The sequence below is a fragment of the Castor canadensis genome, chromosome 6, assembly GCF_047511655.1.
Source record: "Castor canadensis chromosome 6, mCasCan1.hap1v2, whole genome shotgun sequence".
Lineage (NCBI taxonomy): Eukaryota > Metazoa > Chordata > Mammalia > Rodentia > Castoridae > Castor > Castor canadensis.
In genome coordinates, this window is record NC_133391.1 from 83,493,994 (window position 1) to 83,516,848 (window position 22,855).

General features: G+C 35.0%; 1 protein-coding gene across 3 annotated transcripts in view; it reads left to right on the plus strand.

Annotated features, from left to right (window-relative positions):
• The window catches only part of Tmem232 (transmembrane protein 232), a 318,408-nt gene extending 303,740 nt beyond the window's left edge, over positions 1-14,668 (plus strand). For all 3 annotated transcript variants that reach the window (XM_074076974.1, XM_074076976.1, XM_074076977.1), the window contains 2 exons: positions 9,350-9,440; positions 12,938-14,668. In XM_074076974.1, the coding sequence (XP_073933075.1) occupies positions 9,350-9,440; positions 12,938-13,129 (283 nt within the window). In that variant the 3' untranslated portion in view covers positions 13,130-14,668. The remainder of the gene's footprint in view (positions 1-9,349; positions 9,441-12,937) is intronic.
• The last annotated feature ends 8,187 nt before the right edge of the window (positions 14,669-22,855 follow it).

The following is a 22,855-nucleotide window of genomic DNA, read 5'->3' on the forward strand; positions in this document are numbered from 1 at the left end:
ATATAGTTGGAGGAAAATAGCCTCACAGTTTCTTAGTGATTCTGCCCTGGGACCATGACGGTGGAAAGGCAACTCAAAGGGCTCCCCACTGGGACCTGGAGGGAGGGGAGAGCAATGTGAGGCCTGAGAGCCACAAGTAGGCTTTGTCCCCCTGTCTCTCTGGACAAGCATGGCCTAAACATGGCATCAGAGCACTGATGCAATGCCAAACAGACCTGGAGAAACAGGAGTGGCTCCCAGTTGGTACAGGAAAAGAGCCTGGGAAAGTGGAATAGAAGAAAGCACAGTTGGATAAAATGTACTCAAAAATATCAAAAGCTCCTAAAGGGAAAGTAATTGAGCCTAGCCCAAAGTGTAATGAGGTGAGATCAAGTTCCTTGATGCCCCCAGTCTGTGAGGCCAGGGGCCTTAAAGCAAGTGACATTAGAAAGCGTGGGGAGGTGGGGACAAGATGCCTCCAGATAGTGATCCTGCTGCACAGAGATGCACTGTATCTGTGAAAACATTCAGCGCTGCAGAGTCCTAGCAAACAGCTCAGAGACAGTGTGGGTATAGCACCTGAGTTATTCCTTAGGTGATTTTTGTTAGTCCTATTCATGTGCAAGCAGCAAGCCCAGTACATGGTCAGACTATTTGGATTTGGTGTAACTGTTTCAGGCTTAAAAATCTCATGATCTGTATTAGTGAAATGACCTGTGTGAAAGTGCCTTTGTACCTCTCATTAGGCAGGCACCACATGAAGCAAACTGAGTCTCCAGAACATGTTTCATTCATGCAAAAGCGTGATTTTTACTTATTTCTCCTTTTTATTATTAAATGTGTAATATATACAATATGTAATAGTAATGATAACAAAAATAATCCCTAATTACTTAGATTTCCCTTCAATATAGAATTTTGTCAATCATTCTTTTATTTTTCTTTTGGCTTTGTATACATGTATGTATCCTTAAATTGTGTTGTATAGTTTTATTTGGTTTGGAATACTTATAAATAAAATGACACTCTATGTTGTCTTCTATAAATTGTTTTGTTTTATGTGTTTAATTGTAGGTATGGGTGCATCTAATTATAGTACATTCATTTGTTATATTTAAATTTTTTATTAAGTTAAACTAATTTTATAAATAAGTATCATTTTGATATTCCCACACCTGCATGTAATGTACTTTGATCAAATTCACCCCTTCTGTTATTCTCTCTAATATCTACTTTCCTTCCCCCACCTTTTTTAACAGTTTTCAGTGGGTTTCATTTTGCTATTTTCACATCTATATTTAATATATTTTGATCATATTTACCCCACCCCCACACCCTTTCCTCCTACCCCTCTTCCTGGTTCCCTTCCAAACAATCCAACTTTTACAATCATGTCATAATATGATGGTGAATGGTATCTGGAGTCCACCTATGAGCAAAACCTGATACTTGTCTTTCTGAACTTGGCTTACCTCACTCAACGTGATGACCTCTAGTTCCATCCATTTCTCCTGCAAACTATATTTTCATTCTCCTTTATGACTGAATAACATTCCTTTGTATATATCATACTTTCTTCATCCATTCATCATCTTTTGTTCACCTAGGTCAATTGCATAGCTTAACTATTGTGAACAATGTTGTAGTAAGCATGGGTGTGCAGGCATCCCTACCGTATTTTCACTTACTCCCCTTCAGCTATTTGCCCAGGAGTGGTGTAGCAGGATTACGTGGTAGTCCTATTTTTAGGTCTTGAGAAGCATGAATCCTAATTTACATTCCTGCCAACTGTGTATTTACACTTCTACCATCGTGGGGTTCCTTCCCTCTACCTCCCAAAACCTTGTCAGTATTATTGTTTGTTTTATTTTATTTTGATAATAGCCAGTCTGACTGGGGTGAGATGTAATCTCAGGGATATTTTGACTTGTATTTCCTTCCTTTATGGCTAAGGGTGTTGAATATTTTTTCATGTATTATTGACAATTTATACTTCTTTTGAGAACTCTCTGTTCAATTTATTTGTCTATTTATTAATTGGTTTTATTCTTTTGGTGGTTAATTTTTCCTTCATACAGTCTGGGTATTAATCCTTTGTCCGATGAGCAAATTGCCAAGATTTTCTCCCATTCTGCAGGCTGTCTTTTCATTCTGGTAACAGTTTTGTTACTTTAATTTGGTGTAATTCCATTTGTCAGTTCTTGCTCTTATTTTTCTGAGCAATTGAAGTACTATTCAGAAAGTTGTTGCATGTGCCTGTATCTTCAAGTGTTTTCTCTGTTTTTGTGTAGTAGTTCAAAGTTTTGAGTCTTATATTAAGGTCTTTGATCCATTTTGAATTGATTTTTAAACAGCATAAGAGATTAATTTTAAGTACTTAAAGTATTTCCATTCTATAAATCTATTACAATTTAGCTCTTGATATATTGGTAAGTATTTTGGGTTATTTGCAGTTTTGTGTTATTACAGCATTGTCATTTTAGCTTTCTGCTCTATGTCTCTTTTCTGTATTTTCTGTCTGTGTTGATATTTGCTTGAGCCTAGACCTTTCTATTTTCCTAACTTCCAGTTCACTAATCTTTTCTTTGCTATGTCCAATCTGCTGTTATATCCATGTATTGAATTTTAAATTTAACTTGCTTTTTTCAATTTGAGAATTATTATGTGAATTATTAAAATAGATTGCAGTTTTCCAGTGAAGTTATTCATCTTTACTCAGTTATTTAAATATATTTGTCATAGTTATTTAATTTACTTTAATTAACTTATTTTTTTCTGCTTGAACCAAGGACCTCATATTCACTAGGCAACAGGTCTATCACTGAGCTACATCCTCCAGTCCAGCTATCACAGTACTTTAAAGCCCATATTTGCAACTCTAGTTTGAGTTTTCTGTGCAATTTTTATTTAGTATGCATAATCATTTTAATTAGATGCTTAAATTTTTATTGGATGCTTAATTGTTTTGAAAAATTACAAATGTGGTTGGTGTTCTGTGCCTCCAGAAAGTGTTTACTTTCTCTATTTTGTAACTTGATTGAAAACAGAGTATTTTAATTGAACCAGTAGCTAACCTCACCCAAGGATGATCTAAATTTTAATTTAAATCTGTATCTTATTCAGATAACCCCAGAGTATGGATTTTCAGGAGTCCCAAATGAGATCCTGATATGTTTATCAAAGCCTTTCCAGTTTTAGAATTTCATGTTAAGCAAAGTAAGCCAGGCTCAAAAAGTCAAAAGACACGTTTGTGGGTTTTTTTGTAAAAATTATCTTAATACATACATACTCTCCTGCCCATTGTAACTTAATAAATGGCACTATTTATGTTTTATGATTATTTCAGTAATAGTAACCAAACTAATGATGCATAAAGAGAAGGAGAGAACAAGGTAACTTAGGGAGACTTTGAAAAGTAATTGATTAAAATTGTTAAAATAATAAATGGTTGATTCTTTAACTATAGGAACTGTTGTATTTTTCTACCCAAAATTAACATAGGTACTTACTACATGTTTGTGTCTGTGTCAGGTCGGAAATGGGCAAAACCTGGGTTTCCTCACTGTCAACTTCAGAGTTCTTGCTCATGTACAGTTACTTTTAACTGTACATAGAGTTATTAAATTAACTCATTTTAATCAATCTATAATTTGACCTGTCTTAGAAATAATAATATATTCTTACTTGATGATTAGGACAATTAGGGGAGAAATAGATAGATAGATAGATAGATAGATAGATAGATAGATAGATAGATAGATAGATAGATGATAGATAGATAGACACACATAACACAAAGTTCACGTTTTTCCTCATGTGGAAGCTAGACCCACAAGCTAAGTGTATATATAGATACACATATGATTATATATATATATATATATGTGTGTGTGTGTATATCTATATATACATATATAGTGAAAAAAGAGAACAAAATTCTGTACTGAGTCTGTCTGAGGGGACTATGGAAGACAGGAGAGGTAAAGAAAATGTTAGAGAATGAAAAATATTGAAACAACCCATCTACATATGAATATAATATAATGCACTACACTGTAAGTTGTTGAATATCAGGGGAGCAGGGTAACAGAGAATGACTAAGTAATGAGGGATGGGAAGTTTGATTAAAGCAAACATATACAGTCCTGAAGTATCAAGGTGGAACCTTCTTGTACCGTCAACATACACTTTAAATAAAATGAAGGGCAGGAGGAAAAATAGGTCTTTTCTAGGGGTAGGATATTTGTATCCACATATGAAAATAGCAGAATGAAACCTGTCAAAATTGTTCTAAGATGAGGGTTGGGGAGAAGAGTGAGAATGAGGGGGAAGGCAAATCTAACTAAAATATATTGTAGGTGTATACGTAAATGTCACAGTTACCCCTCCCCCATACAACTATTATATACTAATAAAATTATCATTTAAAAGGCCTCTCCAGTGTCATAGATTCAGAACTCCCAATTTTGTGGTCCTTGCTACTCTAAAGATTCTAAAAACTTACACTGCTTTGTTTGTCTCCTGGGCCTTCTCAGTTTAATAATTCAGCAAAACCCTTGAGAAGAAACCTGGTGGTGAGTGTGATGTGGTATGCACTTCTCCTGAGTTTCATCCCTAAAGTTCAGCTACCTTGGCAGCTCTGAAGTCTTTTATTTTGGTTTTCTTCTTCTCCAATCCTGTGTGCTGGCCAAACACTTGCCTGACTTCCCTGCTTCTAATCAAAATTCCTCTGCCTAAATTTTTCACCTTTTACTCCATACGATAAACAGGGAAATGCCCTGGGAGAAATATACCTTGCACAGTGTTGCTTATTTCCCCATAGTTCCTTTCTCTCTAAGACTTTGGCATTTCAAGTCCTGGCAACGTCCATGGATCATGAATGCTTTTTAATAGATTTTATCACATAATTTTTCTCTCTGACAATGATTGTTGTCTTTGGGATCATTGATCTACCACAAACTACGTTTCTATAGTGACAAACAGAAATCCCAATGGCTTTTGAAAAGTTCAATTAGTATAATACTGAGGTTTGTATTTATTTCAAAGGCAAGTTATTCAACTGAAACAGCATCGCCCCTCATTAGATAATTCCAATAGGTAATATAGTTTGCATTATTTTAACTGCTGAGCTGAAGCTGCAGCACTGAATCTTAGGTCAGAGTACAAAACAAGGAGAGTAAAGGACTAAGAACTGTTGATGCCAACTGCTCCTGGGGGAGAATCTCCTGCTCAGCAGGATGCTCAGTCCCCCATACCTATATGTCTTCAGGGGAGTTTTGTGGGATTTGAAAAATCACAACTCTAAATAAAGAACTATGTTATCTCCTCCAGTTTCTGGTACATTTCTTATCTTTGGTAGATATTAATGTATATTAAATACACTGAACATGTCCCAAATGTGTCTTTTTATCAACTTCATCATAATCCTAGTATAACCATGAACAATCCATCCAGAAAGATCTCTCTCAACCACTCTCAGACTAATTATGCCACGTATTGTGTACTCCAGAGAACCTTATTTTAGTATCATTAGCAGTCTTCCAATTGTACTCTGTATGTGTATTTATAGATCTCCTTCCATGGATGGCAGTACCCAATGTTATCTCTTTTTCTTCCTTATGGCAACATCCTACTTGCAATAAATAATTGAACAAATGAATGAATAAGTGAAAGAATAAGCCACCTCCTCTTCCCTTAAATGTATTTTAGGTTCTAACCATGTTAGTCTACATATTTCTCCCCAAATGAACCATCTGTTTCCTTCCTCTGAATCTTTGTTACTATTTTGTCATCTATCATGCATTAAACTCTATTCTCCAAAAGTGCATCCAAATCTTATCATGCTGTGTCTTTACATATGATCTTACTTGGAAAAAATGTCTTTGCATATAGGATTAATGCAAAGATCTCTAGATAAAATCATCCTGTTAGAGTGTGTCAAAGGAAGATTTTACTGGATAAATTAAACCGGCAGATAAGGTTTTACTCCAGACCATTAAGTAGGGGAACAAGATTAAATTTAGCTCCCTGGAAACAAAAGGTGGGAGAAACTTTAAGTGCTATTGTGAACTAACAGGAAAGTACAAGAGGATGAGAGTAGGATGTCCAATGTTTTTAGGTCTTCATGATGTCATCACTTATCTAAGTTAGACCCCTGAACTTTCCATAGAGACTGGGAATGGAGGCTATCTTCTTGGTGATTACATTTCAGAGGAATCCCTCTAGTGTATTCCTAGGCTATAAAACTGGAGAGAGCCAAGGAGGAAATTCACATTTCAAAGTATTGAGATAATTTACCATTGAAAGCTTCTAAAGTGAATATTCTAAGAAAAAGGAGGTCAGAGACCTACTGCCAAAAGTACGCCAATATAAAGTTTAGTTAACTTAGTCAACTGAAGTAAATGCTAAAGCCATTTTGGTCATTGGACCTTAAATCCAGTGACAGTATCCCTATATTCTTATAAAATGTTCCCTTATAAGAAATAAAAAATAAGACACATGGAGTCACAGAAGAGAAAGCCATCTGAACAGATGGATAGAGATAAGAATAATGTATTCATACCCAAAGAACACCATGGATTGCCAACATCCATCAGAAGCTAAGAGAGAAGTAAGAAATGGATTCTCCTTTAGATTATCTAGAATTAACCATTTAAACACCTTGATTTAGGACTTCTGGATTGTAAAACAATGTATTCCAGGGAGTTTAGATTTTGTTGTTGTTTATTTGTTTTTGTATGTTTGTTTGTTAAATCCTCCACATTAGTGACAATTTGTTAAAATGATGCTAGGAAAATATTCCATCATTTTTCTGGAAAAGTGTCTCTCCACTTCCCATTTGACTTGAAATGTCAAACTTCTACAGCTCATTGAAGGCTTATCAAAATTGTCTGGTCCTTCATTCCTTTTTCCTATAATTGATCATACCAGCTAAAAGCAATGGCTTCTTCCCCCCAATTTTGTTGATAATGATAACAGTGAAGATATTACAGTTGAAACTTGCTTAGTGTTTCATTGATATCTTATTTCTTTTTAAGCCTTGTAGAAACAAAATAAGGCAAGGACTATTAGTTTTCCATATGAAAGTTGAAATAACACTAAGTGGCAGAAGTAAATTTTGCTGCTTGTGAACACAACCCATGTGCTTAACCATTTTACATTTTATCTGTTTATATCACAAATGTTTACTTTCTCATGTTTCACATTATCAAGCATTACATGTATTTTTCTTTTCTGGTGCAAATGATTCAGTTGAGGTAATGGGAAATCACAGGTTCATAAGCAAATCTATTTAACTTTTTGTTTTTAAAGGTCTTTTAACATTATCTTTATTTTAAAAAATTTAAACATTATTCAAGAAGAAATTTGAAGCAACTTACTTGAATACTTTTAACCTTTAAATAATTTTAAAATTCTACATTTTTCTTTTCATAGTACTTAGCATAATTCTTTGAACATTAGAAATGCCCAGATATCATAGAATGAATACATCACTCCTGCATGTCCTCCAATTCCCCAGCTTTCTAGGGTCACATTTTTTCTTTAATGTTTTAATAGAATGGCAAGAGTCCCAATTCTGCATGCAGTAGAAAGCATGGTAGTTTTCTGCCCACAATAATTCTCAACATTCTAGGTTGATAGAGGTCTCTATCTTCTGTCACTTCAGTTATTTTCCTTAGAGATTCTGCTGCTCCACCATGCACCTTGCCTCCAGAGATTGCTGTCCTCTTGTTGTACTGGAGACTCCCTTGGTGACACAACAGTGTTGTATAATAGTGTCATACTGATGGCTTGGAAAGTAAAGGGGGTCAAATTATACCATAGCTTTCATGTGTTCATAATTATTCAGCAAACACAAATACTCACTGGGTGTCTAGTGGCACTACTGGGCACTGGAGAGGCAATGATAAGCAGACTAGTAAGAGTCTCTATGATGATGGTACAGCTCACACTCTAGTCAGGAAAACATACAACTCACACTAGCACATGAAAATGTAAAATTACAACTGAGGTAAGTATAATGAAGGAAAAGCCCATAGTTGATTGAGAACTGTGGTAGTGGATTTAGCTGAGAGTTGGTGGATGAGTAGACATGAGCCAGTCTTGCAGTATGGATCAAGGGTAAGAGGTTGACAGCACGTGCAAACAGGCAATAGTGAACAAGGTGCATCACAGCAATTGCAAGAAAGACTGGGTGCTAGGAATGCACTGATGTAGGCCAAAAAATAAAAGGCAGGGAGGATGGAAATAAGTCTGGAGAAACCATATTGAAGTACTTCAACAAATGCACATACTTCAGGCTTCCTTAACAAATTCAATCTTAATCCTGAAAGCAATGGGGAGATATTGAACAGTTTGATGTAAGAGATTGACATGATATATTTTGTGTTTTGGAAAAAAAATTCTGGCTCCTATGTATAGACAATTAGAAAGTAGATAATGAATTGTGGTTACTGAGATTCCAAAAAGGAAGCTTTTTAGACCAGATGAGAAATAATGATGGTTTGAATAAGGGAGGTAATGGTAGAGAAGAAGACAAATGAAGCATTTGAGAAACATTTAGTGCCACATAGGACAAGATGATCAAGAATGTTGAGCTCCCTGAAATAGTACAGGCAACAACCTGAAAAAAACACCATTAGACATTCCAAACTAAAACATCAGCCAGTCTTTTGAGATATGGAAATTTCTCAAGGGCTGTCTTTCCTTGGACCCTTGACTAAGACTTTCTCTTATACATTCACATTCTGTACTCAAAAACATCCTCTACCACTATCATATTGCTTTACATAGTACTGGATATGTACCATTCCTTTATAATAACTTTAATAATAGAATTATTAGGTGGGTAATTTGACATTAGATCTGCCTTACTAAACTCCCACAGTTCCACCGTTACAAATAGGAACACATTAAAGAAGTATTGAAGTCACATCAAGTTTTCATCATCTTTTAGATCAATTTTTTTAGGGTACAGTTTCCATCAGAACTTCCAGGGCTGGGGAGCTTTGTGGGTGTATGGGCACTTTCATCTACCAATTGAGCACGGTTCACTTCATACTTCCTTAAGTCCTTCATTACTCTAACATCTTATTTGCTACTGACCAACTGTCATATTTACATCTCATAAGCATAGATTGCCTTTTTATGCTAGTTTTTATTTTATATGTCATACTCTATGCTCAAACATATTAATTTTGTAACATTTGATGGCTTACAGGAACTAAAACCTAATATAGTAGTATACACAGAGTAATTACATTAACAATGTAGGATCAAATGGTTAATAATGAATTATGAATTTGTCTTTTTTTCTGGGAAGAAAGAAAATCTATACCTAATGTTGGATCTGTTTTGTGCTCTTTTGAAGGGAATATCCTGTATTAGAACTCCCCATGTTTCCATATCCGGACTTCTTCACCAAGGCGGATAAAGAATTGGCAAAAATCATTGACCATCATGTAAGACTGATTTTCTTAAAGTATCAGCAAAAGCTTTGTTCTTCAAAGGAACTTAAATAAATTATAAAATGTAGTTCTGAAGCTGACGTACTAACATGTAGCATGTAAAAGTACAGTCATGGGTTGGGGCCACAATTTACCTGGCAAATGAGAAGTCTGAGTTCAATCCCTGGAAACACACATACACACACACACACACACACACACACACACACACACACACACATATTAAAAGTAGAATCATCACTGATCATTGTCAAGCTTAATTATATCTCACTATACTGTTTACATACTGAGATTTAAGAGGTATTCTATACCTCAGTGCCCTCATTGTGTTACAGAAAATTTGGCTTCTGTCATTTGTGAAGTACTTGCTTAATCCTGTTTTCTGAATTAGTACAGATTTCTTGTGACAAGAATCTGATAGTACGCACTGAACACTGATTTATTCTGTAATGTTGTCCTAATAGTGGAACAAAAATTTTTTGACTCAGTTTTCAGTGACCATTCTTTACCCTTAACATATCAGAAAGACTTTTAATCACTTTGTTCTTTGTATGAGTTAACAAGCAATAGCAATATAAGACTATTCACATGAGACATTTCAATTCATTGTGCTATATTTAGTAGATTTTTTTTTAGTTAATACATGTTATTTTATGTCTACATTTTTAGCAGTGGAGCTGGAATAGGAGAGACATTATTTTCCATGTTCTTTTTGAATATAATATGGTGGATTTAATAGCATATAAAATATGTTTAATTTTATCACCAGTAGTTTAATATTATCTATCAGACACTGACTATATTGCCAGATTAATTTTTTTTATATTCTAGTTAGTGATCGCTTGAAAAAATAAAAGATTATTTCTTTTACTTGTCACATTGAATAGTTATTTGCCACATAGCTGATATTTAAGTCACTAAAGCGGTAGCTATATGTATTAGAGTTGGAGGCTAACTAATACATTAGAATCACAAAATGAGACCTGCAATATTGTTCTACTATTCATTAATAAAGTTTTTCTAGGCCAATATATCACTTACACAGGACATTTTCAATAACTTCTAATGATTCATAAATTTCAACATTTATATTTTCCTATTCACTTCAACTAAAATTATCTAGAATAGATTACAAGAGATAACACCTTAAAAACATTTTTATATATTTACATATTTATGCTATCTCTTATTATATATACATATATACATGCATATGTGTGTGTATATACAATATACAAGTGACTTTTGACTGCTTAAGGGTACTTAAAAAGTAGTTGTAGTTTTTATTTGGGACGGTTTACAGAAGTTTCTCTGAATATTACATTATTAAAGCATTCAAGTATATATCATTTCCTTTCAAATGAGTACAGTGGTAGCCTCTTGTCCATATGCCTCATACCTTACAAAATGTTCTTACATTAGATAATTTAATCCTCAAAACAACCTTGTGAAACATTTATCAATAAGAAGAATAAATTAGTGCTTTGCAATTCAATTACTTGAACAAAGTTTAATTTTAGCAAATTAATGAGTTTATGCACCAAACCAGTTCTCCAGATTCCAAATTCACTTTCCCTTTCACATTTTCATAGCTGCTCAAATTTTTAGTTTATTGTCACAAACCAGAATTATGGGATCTATAATATTGAGAAGAAACAAAAATACATCCTGACAGCTACAGCTCCTTGTGAATTTTGTGTCTGTAATATGCAAGGAATAGGCGAGATACTCCATTACTTAGTAAATGTAAGGTTTTTTGTGCATTGCTGGTGTTCTATAGCATGATGATTGAATAACTGAATGAGATGAATAAAACTTCCATTTCCCATCAACTTCAGTCACAACTTCAGACTGCTAGCTCTCAGTAGCAGTAGAGGGTGATCATAACAGGCTATACAGTGATTTATGCAAATTGAACTAGTCACGATCAGCTGAGATTGAAATAAAGTTGCTTTTTTGGAGGGTCTAATGAAAAAAATGAATTTTGATGTTATCATAAATTGTAGCCATGCCAAGTTTTAAAGATGGGATAAAAAAAGGACAATAGTAACATGATATCCTTCTTGGCTTCTTTGTGTGTATTGATGCATTTACACATGCTATTTAGGAAACCAAATAATCCTATTTTACTGAGAGTTCATAAGAGCTAATCTTCTGTTGATTTTTCACAATGTAAAAAATAAAGTATGAGGTTTACTACATGAGAAGGAATTATGTGTTACTCTTGAATACCATTAAACTTGTAGACTAAAACAAAGCATGGATTTCAACCTATGCTTAAGTGTTCCTGGTATTTTGCACCAGTTTTCTGTACATTTTATGAAAAACTGGTTTATGGGTAACAACTCTGTTTAGAAATAATCTCAAGCAAAGTGCTGGTGACCTGTATTGCTTATATCATTAAAACTTGAAATGGCTCAAGAATGCCTGCCAAAAGCATAAGGCCCTGAGATCAAATTCTAGTACCACACACACAAAAAAAATCCTACCTGGGCTATATAACATAAGATTATGTGATGTTATTATGTTTTAATTTTAATGTTTACTCTGAGTACTTTGACATTTTACAAGATTGTATTGTCTTCAGCAAGGCTGAATGACATGCCATGGACTCTGGTTCAGTCATGCTTATTGTTATCTGTACATCTCAGATGACAAATAATCATGATTCCAGCACTATTATATATAATAATCTGTAAGTTAACTGATATGTTGCTTTTCTCAGTCTGGTCATTTGTGAATACACATGAGCTGAGGGTTACAAAACCAGCAGTGTGTATACTTTTTTTGGGAATATCTAGCATTTCATGACAGAAGTTATTCTGCCCTGATCTTTTACTCACCCTGAAAAGGGTTCACCATTCTGTTTAACCACTCTCTTTATCAAATACATTAGAAGGGGGGTTCCTTATGTTGATATTTGGTTCATTTGTCATCATTACTTCCAACACTGGCTAGGTGTCAGATATGCTGCTGCTGTCATGAATTAACATGATCAGTTAAGATGAACCCCTTAGAAATGTTCTTACTGGTCTGCTACAGTGTAAGCATTTGCCTGACTGTTAATTTCATTTTCAACCTCGTATAGAATAGTCTCACAGATTTTGCCTTTTGCTTTTTTATTTTCTTCATTTTTTCGCTTTAGCTTGGATTTTTATTTAGTGACCCTAAATAATATTTGATGTAAACATCAATATTGATAAAGAAAGTAAAGTCCTTTGGGATAGAGAAATATAAACCCTATTATCTCTTTTTTGAGTTATTTGTTGTTTTTAAAGATATTAAGAAGAAATTCTGTTTCTGTAGGGCTTGTGTGTGTTCTAATAGGTGGGTGTTTCTCCATTGTGGTAGAGTAGAAGATTCTTGAGGAATATCTAGGAAAAATATTAAGAGGAAAACTGGGCAGAAGCATCTTTCATTCTGAGAATCTAGATTGATACATATTTTTTCAAGGAAAATCATATGCAAATGAAACATTCTCTTTATAACAGTGGCAGAAAGAGATGGAGATCCGACAGAAAGAAGAAGCAATGTATGAGGCCAAAGAACTGCACAATAAAGAGATAGAGAAGGAAATTCACTTTCAAGAAATTATGAAGAAAAGAGAAGAGAAATTGCACAAGAAAACCAAACCCTATGAGCTTCCTCTGAGGGCTGAAGTAATTTCATTAGAAAGAAAATGACTCACAAAATTTGAGGTCCATCTTACAGAAATAATACATGAAAGAGATGGAGATAGCTACATGTTTTTAAAACTTTCTTGTAGTTAATGTAGGGCCATTTTTGGGGAAGGGGGTGTTATCCTGGTGCATAATGTTTAATAGTCATGTCTTACTTCTAGATTGTCAACTATTAATCACACTTAAGTGAAGTGGTTTTACCACTTAAAAATTTCTGTGACTATTGCTTATCTCGACTGATTACTCTCTGATAGTATGACATTCTTGATAAATCATCCAAGTGCTGATGTTCATAGGACTGAAATATGAGAATTAATTGAAAATTAATTAATGTATAAAAATTACTCCTTGAATATAGAGTGAGCATTCACTTATACTCCTCTAATCTCTATTACTTAAATAAAAGAAGTTATGGTGCCTCTTTGGATTTACATTCTGTAGTCGATTTCTGCCAAACTAAATCCTATTATCAGAGACTAGAATTGTATAAATTACTGTACATAAGCAAATCTGGAAGGGCCAGTCACCTAAGTTTGGTTTGATCTTTACTGAGTGCCAAAGGAGGCCTCTGACTTTAGTTTGCCAGATGAGTTTGAGTAGCTTTGGATCATCTTGGAAGGTACACCTCCAATTACTAGAGGCATTCATCCAATCAGGAGTTATTTTATAAACAGCATTACACTTCATCTGAAACGCTCAATCAATGGGTAAGGGTAATGGGATGGTGTTCCTGTGCTGCCTTTATTCCTTTTCTGCAAAACATAGATAACATATTTTTCAATTCCACTCCAATTTCATATACAAGGCTTGGTGATACTCAAAAGATAGATACTTTATCAGGGATGTCAAATGATGACAGAGACCAGGAAAGTAACACAAATTAGTAAAGGAAGCTAGGGAATATCTACCCCCTCTAAGGAATTTTTCTACCAGTGGGCTATATTCTGAAATGATTGCCCAGTGTTGGAGGATCTTCTATCAAGAAACCTTCAAATGGATTGTTTTTTAATATGAAAGTTTCTATGTCAAGATGTTGTCACATAATTTTTAAAACTCATGTTTTCAGGTTAAGTTTGGCACATGTCACAAGTTTGTGTCCTGTATTATGTGAACTTGAGGTATCATTCTTTAAGATAACAATTACATATGGAAGAAAAATGTTGGGGGAGGGTTTCTGTTTTCATTCCCTTTATATTTGATTCAAATTTGCATTTCTCTTCCTAACCTTTTATCTTATCCTCATATCCCCCTATTGAGAACACACAAGTTCTCAGAAATAAAATCTCTGAATGTACCTGTCCACATCCTTTCATCCATCTTTGTTTCATTCATTTGTGAGAATAATCTGCTCTAACGGGAGAGTAGCAAGTTTCATTTTCTGAATCTCATTCCCTCCAATAGTTTGTTCTACCAATGGCCTACTATCTCTTAATATTCTTTCTTCCCCTCACTTCTAAATCCATAGAAGTCCCAATTTTCTCTCATTCTTACATTCAAATCACTTTCTTATTAAGGCCAGCAATGGTGTGAGCCTTATCAAACACTGGCTACTTTTCTAAATCAGATCTTTCTGTTGGCTTGCAGGGAAATGTAACCACTAAGCTATAAACTGTAAGAAAGAAAGGGACTTTGGTTATCTAATAGCTATTTATAAGAATTCAACAAATCAGGCTATTCCAGCCCAAATACACAGAAAGAAATGTGGTGCCTCCAATTCTGAACTTTTCTGGCTTTCTGAGGCATGGCCTAGCCTACCTCATTCATCTCTGCCAACATTCATTTGTCTCTGCTCTGTTTAGTCTTCTTGATTGTTCAACTGGCTTTCTAATTTTTGCAGTTGTTTTAGAATTCCCAGTGTGCTATCATCTTTTCTCTTTATAGGTCCAAACTTTTATTTTAATATCCCTTTAGCTATCACAATAATGGTACTTTGGAAGGGAGCAAGAAAGGAAAAAAGAAATCTACGTATGCTCATTGCAAAAAGCTAGAAAGTCAGAGGAAAAGGAGAAATGGTTAGAATCCTTACATCTTAATTCTTAACAATTTTTGAAAAATTTGACAGCACGCATCTCTGTTGTCCTTCCATGTCTATGACTCTTCTTAAAATATCAGCAAAGTTTTGTTTGTTGATCTGGGTCTGCATGCTAATTGTGCCTTCTCCTAGCTATGAAATGGTAAACAAATTATTGAACCCTTTGCACTTTGGTTTACTTGATTATAAGATGGACATTATTTATGGAAAGACTGCCATCAGCAAAAGTTAATTAGGGGAGTAATTTTTTTATCTTTCTGTTAAAATTGAACATTTTAACACAGAGAATTTAATGTAACGAATTGTTTTTAAAGGTACTAGGGTACTGAGAAAATAACACAGAAATGGTAACTGCAGGGGACTGCTACTACTCTAAGAACCACAGAATCAAAAAAGTTATGGTATGAGAATCTAGGGCTTGGAGGAGACAACTCATGAAGTAGGACTGAGACCCAGTAGGGAGACAGCGCTCAGCTATTGTTGATACTTCCAAAGGGCACAAGTTGGTTTGTGGCATGCAGGAGGGGAAAAGGAATAACAAAAACTGGAATAAATTGTCCATTGGGAAACCACCTTACCAGGAAAAAAGCAAGTAAATAGGAAATGTCAGGTTTCTTCTTCCTCCCTGTCCTCCTTTCACTTGTTCTTGTTTGCCAGCATCATAATGCAGAGGAAAGAAGGGCAGGTTTGGAGCATATACCAGTTAAATAACTGCAAAGAACACATAGCCCAATGCCTACAATGTACTGCACCTTGGAATACAAGTTGCTCCCCTTCTTTTCTACTCTTTCCATAAGCTTTCCCAAGCCACAAAAGAAAAAAATAAATTTAAAGCATCACATTTCCAGTTCATGTAACTAGAAACTTTACCATAATTTATTTTTAACTTTTTTCCATTAAGTACTTAAATTAATACAAACTCAACTGGAATTCTTTGTAATTTGAATTTAGTATGAATGTTCCTTCAAAATTCAAAAGGGCTCTATGAATCCCAGACTAGCTTGGGCACCAGATGGAGTCTTCCATCTGCTCTTTGTTGTTTAGCTTATGGTTTCTCAGCCTCTGTTATTTATTTTCATATTCTGTCCACTTTAAGCTGACAGGAGGACAAGAGACAAAAGAATGATACTCCATGTCTATCTACCCTTTGCAGCTCTTTTCTACCTTTTAATGCCTGTACTACTGAGAACTATTAATCCAACTCAGGTCTAAATACTTTTCTATCTAAAACACTACCACCTATGTTTACTTTTGTCTTAAAAGAATAAACCAAGGTTTTCCTACATTAATTTGTTATGGATTTTTCTATAGGTTTCTCTTAGCAACCACCAGAGCAACTTCTTTTCACACAAACCATCTCATAGACCATTTACCTTATTGAGAATGAATTACTCATGGGACTTTAGCTAGTTTCACTACACTGTTTGAAATTAAAATGAGTATGTTAGGTGGGGAAAGAGAATAAATAACAATTGGTAAATTCTGAGTAACATAAGCATAAAAATAAGCATTTCATCTATTGTAATTTTAAAATAAAAAGGAACCAAATGTTTCATAAAGGTTTTTTGGGTATACTAAGGATATGTTTAAGGAAGAAAATACTCCCCAAATATATTCACTCTAGCATGGGCAAGTAGGTCCTTAGAGAAAAGGGACATAGTGGTAATAAACTAAAGCAACTCACATCAACAGTTTTAGAAACTCTATATAACATAGAAATTATAATTCAAGTAACTGATTCTTCTTGTCCTTCCACTAACAACCTGTAACAGTCTCCTAGTTAGCTATTTTTTGGGTATTCTTTCTAAGTTTTTAAAGTTTTATCAACAAATTCAAAGAAGATGATAATGTGCCATCAATAAATTCTTGCATAATATTACTTAAAATCCATAAAGTAGATACAGTTCATTCCTCTTATAAGCCTCCACAATTGTGTCATTATGTGACTATGATCCTACAGCATGGTCCTACAGTAGAGATTTTCTTTACTGTCAGTACTGGGGTTTTAACTCAGAGCCTTGCACTTGCTAGGCAGCACTCTACCACTTGAATCATACCCCAGTCTTTGTGTTTGTTTGTTTGTTTGTTTGTTTGTTTTAGTTATTTTTCAGATGGGAGCTTGAGGTTGCTTTTGCTTAGGCTGGCCTCAGACTGTGATCCTCCTAATTACAGCATCCTGCATAGCTAGGATTAAAAATGTGATCACCATGCTCAGTTTAATTGGTTGAGATGGTGGAGATTCTCACTAACTTTTTGCCTAGGCTGGCCTGGAACTGTGATCATTCCAATCTCCTCCTCCTGAGTAGCAGAATTATAGGCATAAGCCATCATGTCTGCCTTATAGCAGGGTTTTTCTTATATAATATGATGTCTTTTGTGCATTCTAGCTATTAAGCAACATCTTTGGTCTCTATGCATTAGATGCCAATACATCCTGAGCCCCAAGCCCCTGCTGCTGCCAGTTGTAAAAACTCAAAGTAAGCTGAGGGGCAAAATTGCTCCTGGTTGAGGAGGACTATTCTATAGTTTCATTGAACTTCCAAATTTCAAAGTTAGAAGCCTGAGGGCTGCTTTTAGGTTGCTTTTTATTTTTGTCCAGCTGCTTTTAGGTTGCTTTTTATTTTTGTCCAACTGTTCACACACTAAGCTCTGTCTCTAGGTCAGCCCGTGTCTCTCAACTAAAATCACATAGGTCTCATGAAGCCCCTTCATTTTAATGAAGCGGGAGCATGAACAATAACACTCTAAACATTTTATCTGTGACTAATTGCTGACTCCTATCACCTCCCCTATGGGCTAAATAAAAAGGAGAAAAGGAGTCATGAAAAAATCTGTTCTGTGATTCCTTATAGTAAATTCAGCCCAGACTGCTCTTCTCAACCTCAGCTGGGCCACTGGAGAGTTGTGTATTCATAATTCTCCTTTTGCTAATTCTAGCTGTTTTCTCTGTCATAGGATGTGTTTGGAATCTCAGAGCAAAATGCGTTTTAAGTATCATCTTCTAAAACATAAATTTATATATTTGTAAAGTTTTGAAAATTCTGTTGATGATTTGGTTACTTTTAAGTTGTGTATATTTTTTTCATGGTGACATAGATTTCAAGGATAATTTGGTTTTAATGTTATTGAAGCTCATTTTTTCCTCCAATCATTCTGGTTAAGGGACCTATTTACATAATTCCAAGTGCCTTGTTATTTTTTTATTACTGTTTCATTGAAAAGCCAAAAGTAAACAAAAGAAATGTATTTCCAAGGCATTTTTTAATTGGAGGACTTTGTGGTATCCAACTTTACAATGGAGTTTCCCAAGCTGACTCTATTTTAGGAATGGGAGATCCTTTTTTTTATGAATTAATAATAAAACAAAGGTCAAATCTCTCAAAATCACCATGCAATATTTTTTTAAAAAGTAATAGCCAAACTATTGCAATCCAGTAATGCTTTCAATAGTGCTTCAAATTGTGAAGAAATACAAAGTCTGAATAGACCAATCTGTTCATCTCTAGCTCCAATTTTTTATTTGGATTCCTAATCAAAAGCTTCACAATCAAAACCATGAGTAGAGTCACAAACAGTAGAGTCTCTTCCACCTATCCCAAGTGAAGAGATTGTGGAAAGAATCAGAGATAAAGATAAATGTAAGGGTGCTTGATTCTCTTATTACCTACTTCAAGGAAAGTGGGCAGAATGTGGTGGAGACATGGCTTAGAAACTTCCAGACAGAGCCTCAGCAGGTTGTAACATCAACTGCACTACTGAGGAGGCAAAGTCACTAGGAAGGAGATGCACACAGCCATTTTCAATGACATTTGTAATCATTAGGGTAAGGTGAGAAACAAATGACAGGAAACAAATCTTCTGTTGTTAGAACATTAAACACAGAACCAGAGAGAATTAGATGTGTTTCTGAGCACATTAGTGAGGAAAGCACACTAATTTACCAACTGTACAGTAGAGGTTAAGCAGGTATCAGAGGACACAGGGAAGATCTAAAGACCTAGGTTCCCATCTTACTGCTTTACATGGGCTTTATTTATTCCTCCTTATGGGTCCAAATTCCACCTTGGAAAAGACAATAATGGGAAGAGGAATCTGAAAGACAATGCAGTTTCCTAAAGGAAGCAAGTTAATGTTTAAGCAATCTCTTGATTTTCTAGATAGCGTTAAATCTGAGTTACTGAATTTCATTTTTGCCCTGCCCCAAGAAAACCAGCAGAGGGAGCCTCAAGAGGAAAATCAGAGAGATTTTATAAAACTGCAGAAACTAAATTTCCTTCTTTAAAATGTGTGAAATTCAGTTTGTATCCTCGCAATACATATATGTCAGTTTCATATATATATATATATAAATATATGTATATCAATACATATACATAGAGAAAAAGACAGTTATTTAATCTAAACATCTATATATCAACCTAATGCATGCATGCATTTGTTCATTCAGAAAGTATTTATTGACTGCTGTTTTCCAGATTCTCCCTTATTCACTGAGAATTAAAATCAATGAATATAACAGAAAGCATAGTAAGTATTCTGCATATTAAAAAATAACATGCATAAAAGAAGAAATAAATAAAACTATGATATAATTTCAAATAAACATAAGTGAAGAACAAAATAAATGAGAATAACGAGAGAACGATAAGGGTAAGTTTGCAGCAGATAGCAGCAGCAGAGAGGCCCTCTCTGAGGGTTTTCACCAAGATCATAATAGAGTGAAAACACAAGTGATCTGACTTTCTGGAGTAAAACCATTTCAGGCAAGATAAACAGCGAGTGACAAATCCCTAAGATAATAATTTATGCTTCTTGCTGAATGTTTATCCTTCTTCCTTCTTTTTTTTTCTTTTATTATTCATATGAGCATACAAGGCTTGGTTTATTTCTCCCCCCTGCCCCCACCCCCTCCCTTACCACCCACTCCGCCCCCTCCCTCTCCCCCCCCACCCTCTCAATACCCAGCAGAAACTATTTTGCCCTTATTTCTAATTTTGTTGTACAGAGAGTATAAGCAATAACAGGAACGAACAAGGGTTTTTGCTGGTTGAGATAAGGATAGCTATACAGGGTATTGACTCACATTGATTTCCTGTGCGTGGATGTTACCTTCTAGGTTAATTCTTTTTGATCTAACCTTTTCTCTAGTACCTGTTCCCCTTTTCCTATTGGCCTCAGTTGCATTTAAGGTATCTGCTTTAGTTTCTCTGCATTAAGGGCAACAAATGCTAGCTAATTTTTTAGGTGTCTTACCTATCCTCACCCCTCCCTTGTGTGCTCTCGCTTTTATCATGTGCTCATAGTCTAATCCCATTGTTGTGTTTGCCCTTGATCTAATGTCCACATATGAGGGAGAACATACGATTTTTGGTCTTTTGGGCCAGGCTAACTTCACTCAGAATGATGTTCTCCAATTCCATCCATTTACCAGCGAATGATAACATTTCTTTCTTCTTCATGGCTGCATAAAATTCCATTGTGTATAGATACCACATTTTCTTAATCCATTCGTCAGTGGTGGGGCATCTTGGCTATTTCCATAATTTGGCTATTGTGAATAGTGATGCAATAAACATGGATGTGCAGGTGCCTCTGGAGTAACAGTCTTTTGGGTATATCCACAAGAGTGGTATTGCTGGATCAAATGGTAGATCGATGTCCAGGTTTTTAAGTAGCCTCCAAATTTTTTTCCAGAGTGGTTGTACTAGTCTACATTCCCACCAACAGTGTAAGAGGGTTCCTTTTTCCCCACATCCTCGCCAACACCTGTTGTTGGTGGTGTTGCTAATGATGGCTATTCTAACAGGGGTGAGGTGGAATCTTAGTGTGGTTTTAATTTGCATTTCCTTTATTGCTAGAGATGGTGAGCATTTTTTCATGTGCTTTTTTGGCCATTTGAATTTCTTCTTTTGAGAAAGTTCTGTTTAGTTCACTTGCCCATTTCTTTATTGGTTCATTAGTTTTGGGAGAATTTAGATTTTAAGTTCCCTATATATTCTGGTTATCAGTCCTTTGTCTGATGTATAGTTGGCAAATATTTTCTCCCACTCTGTGGGTGGTCTCTTCAGTTTAGATACCATTTCTTTTGATGAACAGAAGCTTTTTAGTTTTATGAGGTCGCATTTATCTATGCTATCTCTTAGTTACTGTGCTGCTGGGGTTTCCTTGAGAAAGTTCTTACCTATACCTACTAACTCCAGAGTATTTCCTACTCTTTCCTGTATCAACTTTAGAGTTCGTGGTCTGGTATTAAGATCCTTGATCCATTTTGAGTTAATCTTGGTATAGGGTGATATACATGGATCTAGTTTCAGTTTTTTGCAGACTGTTAACCAGTTTTCCCAGCAGTTTTTGTTGAAGAGGCTTCTATTTCTCCATCGTATATTTTTAGTGCCTTTGTCAAAGACAAGTTGGTTATAGTTTTGTGGCTTCATATCTGGGTCCTCTATTCTGTTCCTCTGGTCTTCATGTCTGTTTTTGTGCCAGTACCATGCTGTTTTTATTGTTATTGCTTTGTAATATAGTTCGAAGTCAGGTATTGTGATACCTCCTGCATTATTCTTTTGACTGAGTATTGCCTTGGCTATTCGTGGCCTCCTGTGTTTCCATATAAATTTAACAGTAGATTTTTCAATCTCTTTCATGAATGTCATTGTAATTTTGATGGGAATTGCATTAAACATGTAGATTACTTTTGGGAGTATCAACATTTTTACTATGTTGATTCTACCAATCCATGAGCATGGGAGATCTCTCCACTTTCTATAGTCTTCCTCAATCTCTTTCTTCAGAAGTGTATAGTTTTCCTTGTAGAGGTCATTCACATCTTTTGTTAGGTTTACACCTAGGTATTTGATTTTTTTTGAGGCTATTGTAAATGGAATTGTTTTCATACATTCTTTTTCAGTTTGCTCATTGTTAGTGTATAGAAATGCTAATGATTTTTCTATGTTGATTTTATATCCTGCTACCTTGCTATAGCTATTGATGATGTCTAGAAGCTTCTGAGTAGAGTTTTTTGGGTCTTTAAGGTATAGGATCATGTCTTCTGCAAATAGGGATATTTTGACAGTTTCTTTACCTATTTGTATTCCTTTTATTCCTTCTTCTTGCCTAATTGCTCTGGCTAGAAATTCAAGTACTATGTTGAATAGGAGTGGAGATAGTGGGCATCCTTGTCTGGTTCCTGATTTTAGAGGGAATGGTTTTAGTTTTTCTCCATTAAGTATAATGCTGGCTGTAGGTTTGTCATATATAGCTTTTATAATGTTGAGGAACTTTCTTTCTATTCCTAGTTTTCTTAGAGCTTTTATCATGAAATGATGTTGGATCTTATCAAAGGCTTTTTCTGCATCTATTGAGATGATCAAGTGGTTTTTGTCTTTGCTTCTGTTAATGTGGTTTATTACGTTTATTGATTTTCATATGTTGAACCACCCCTGCATCCCTGGGATGAAGCCTACTTGGTCATGGTGAATAATCTTTTTGATGTGTTGCTGAATTCGGTTTGCCATTATTTTGTTGAGGATTTTTGCATCAACGTTCATTAAGGAGATTGGCCTATAGTTCTCCTTTTTGGAGGTGTCTTTGCCTGGTTTTGGGATAAGTATAATACTGGCTTCATAAAATGTGTTTGGCAGTTTTCCTTCCCTTTCTATTTCGTGGAACAGTTTAAGGAAGGTTGGTATCAGTTCTTC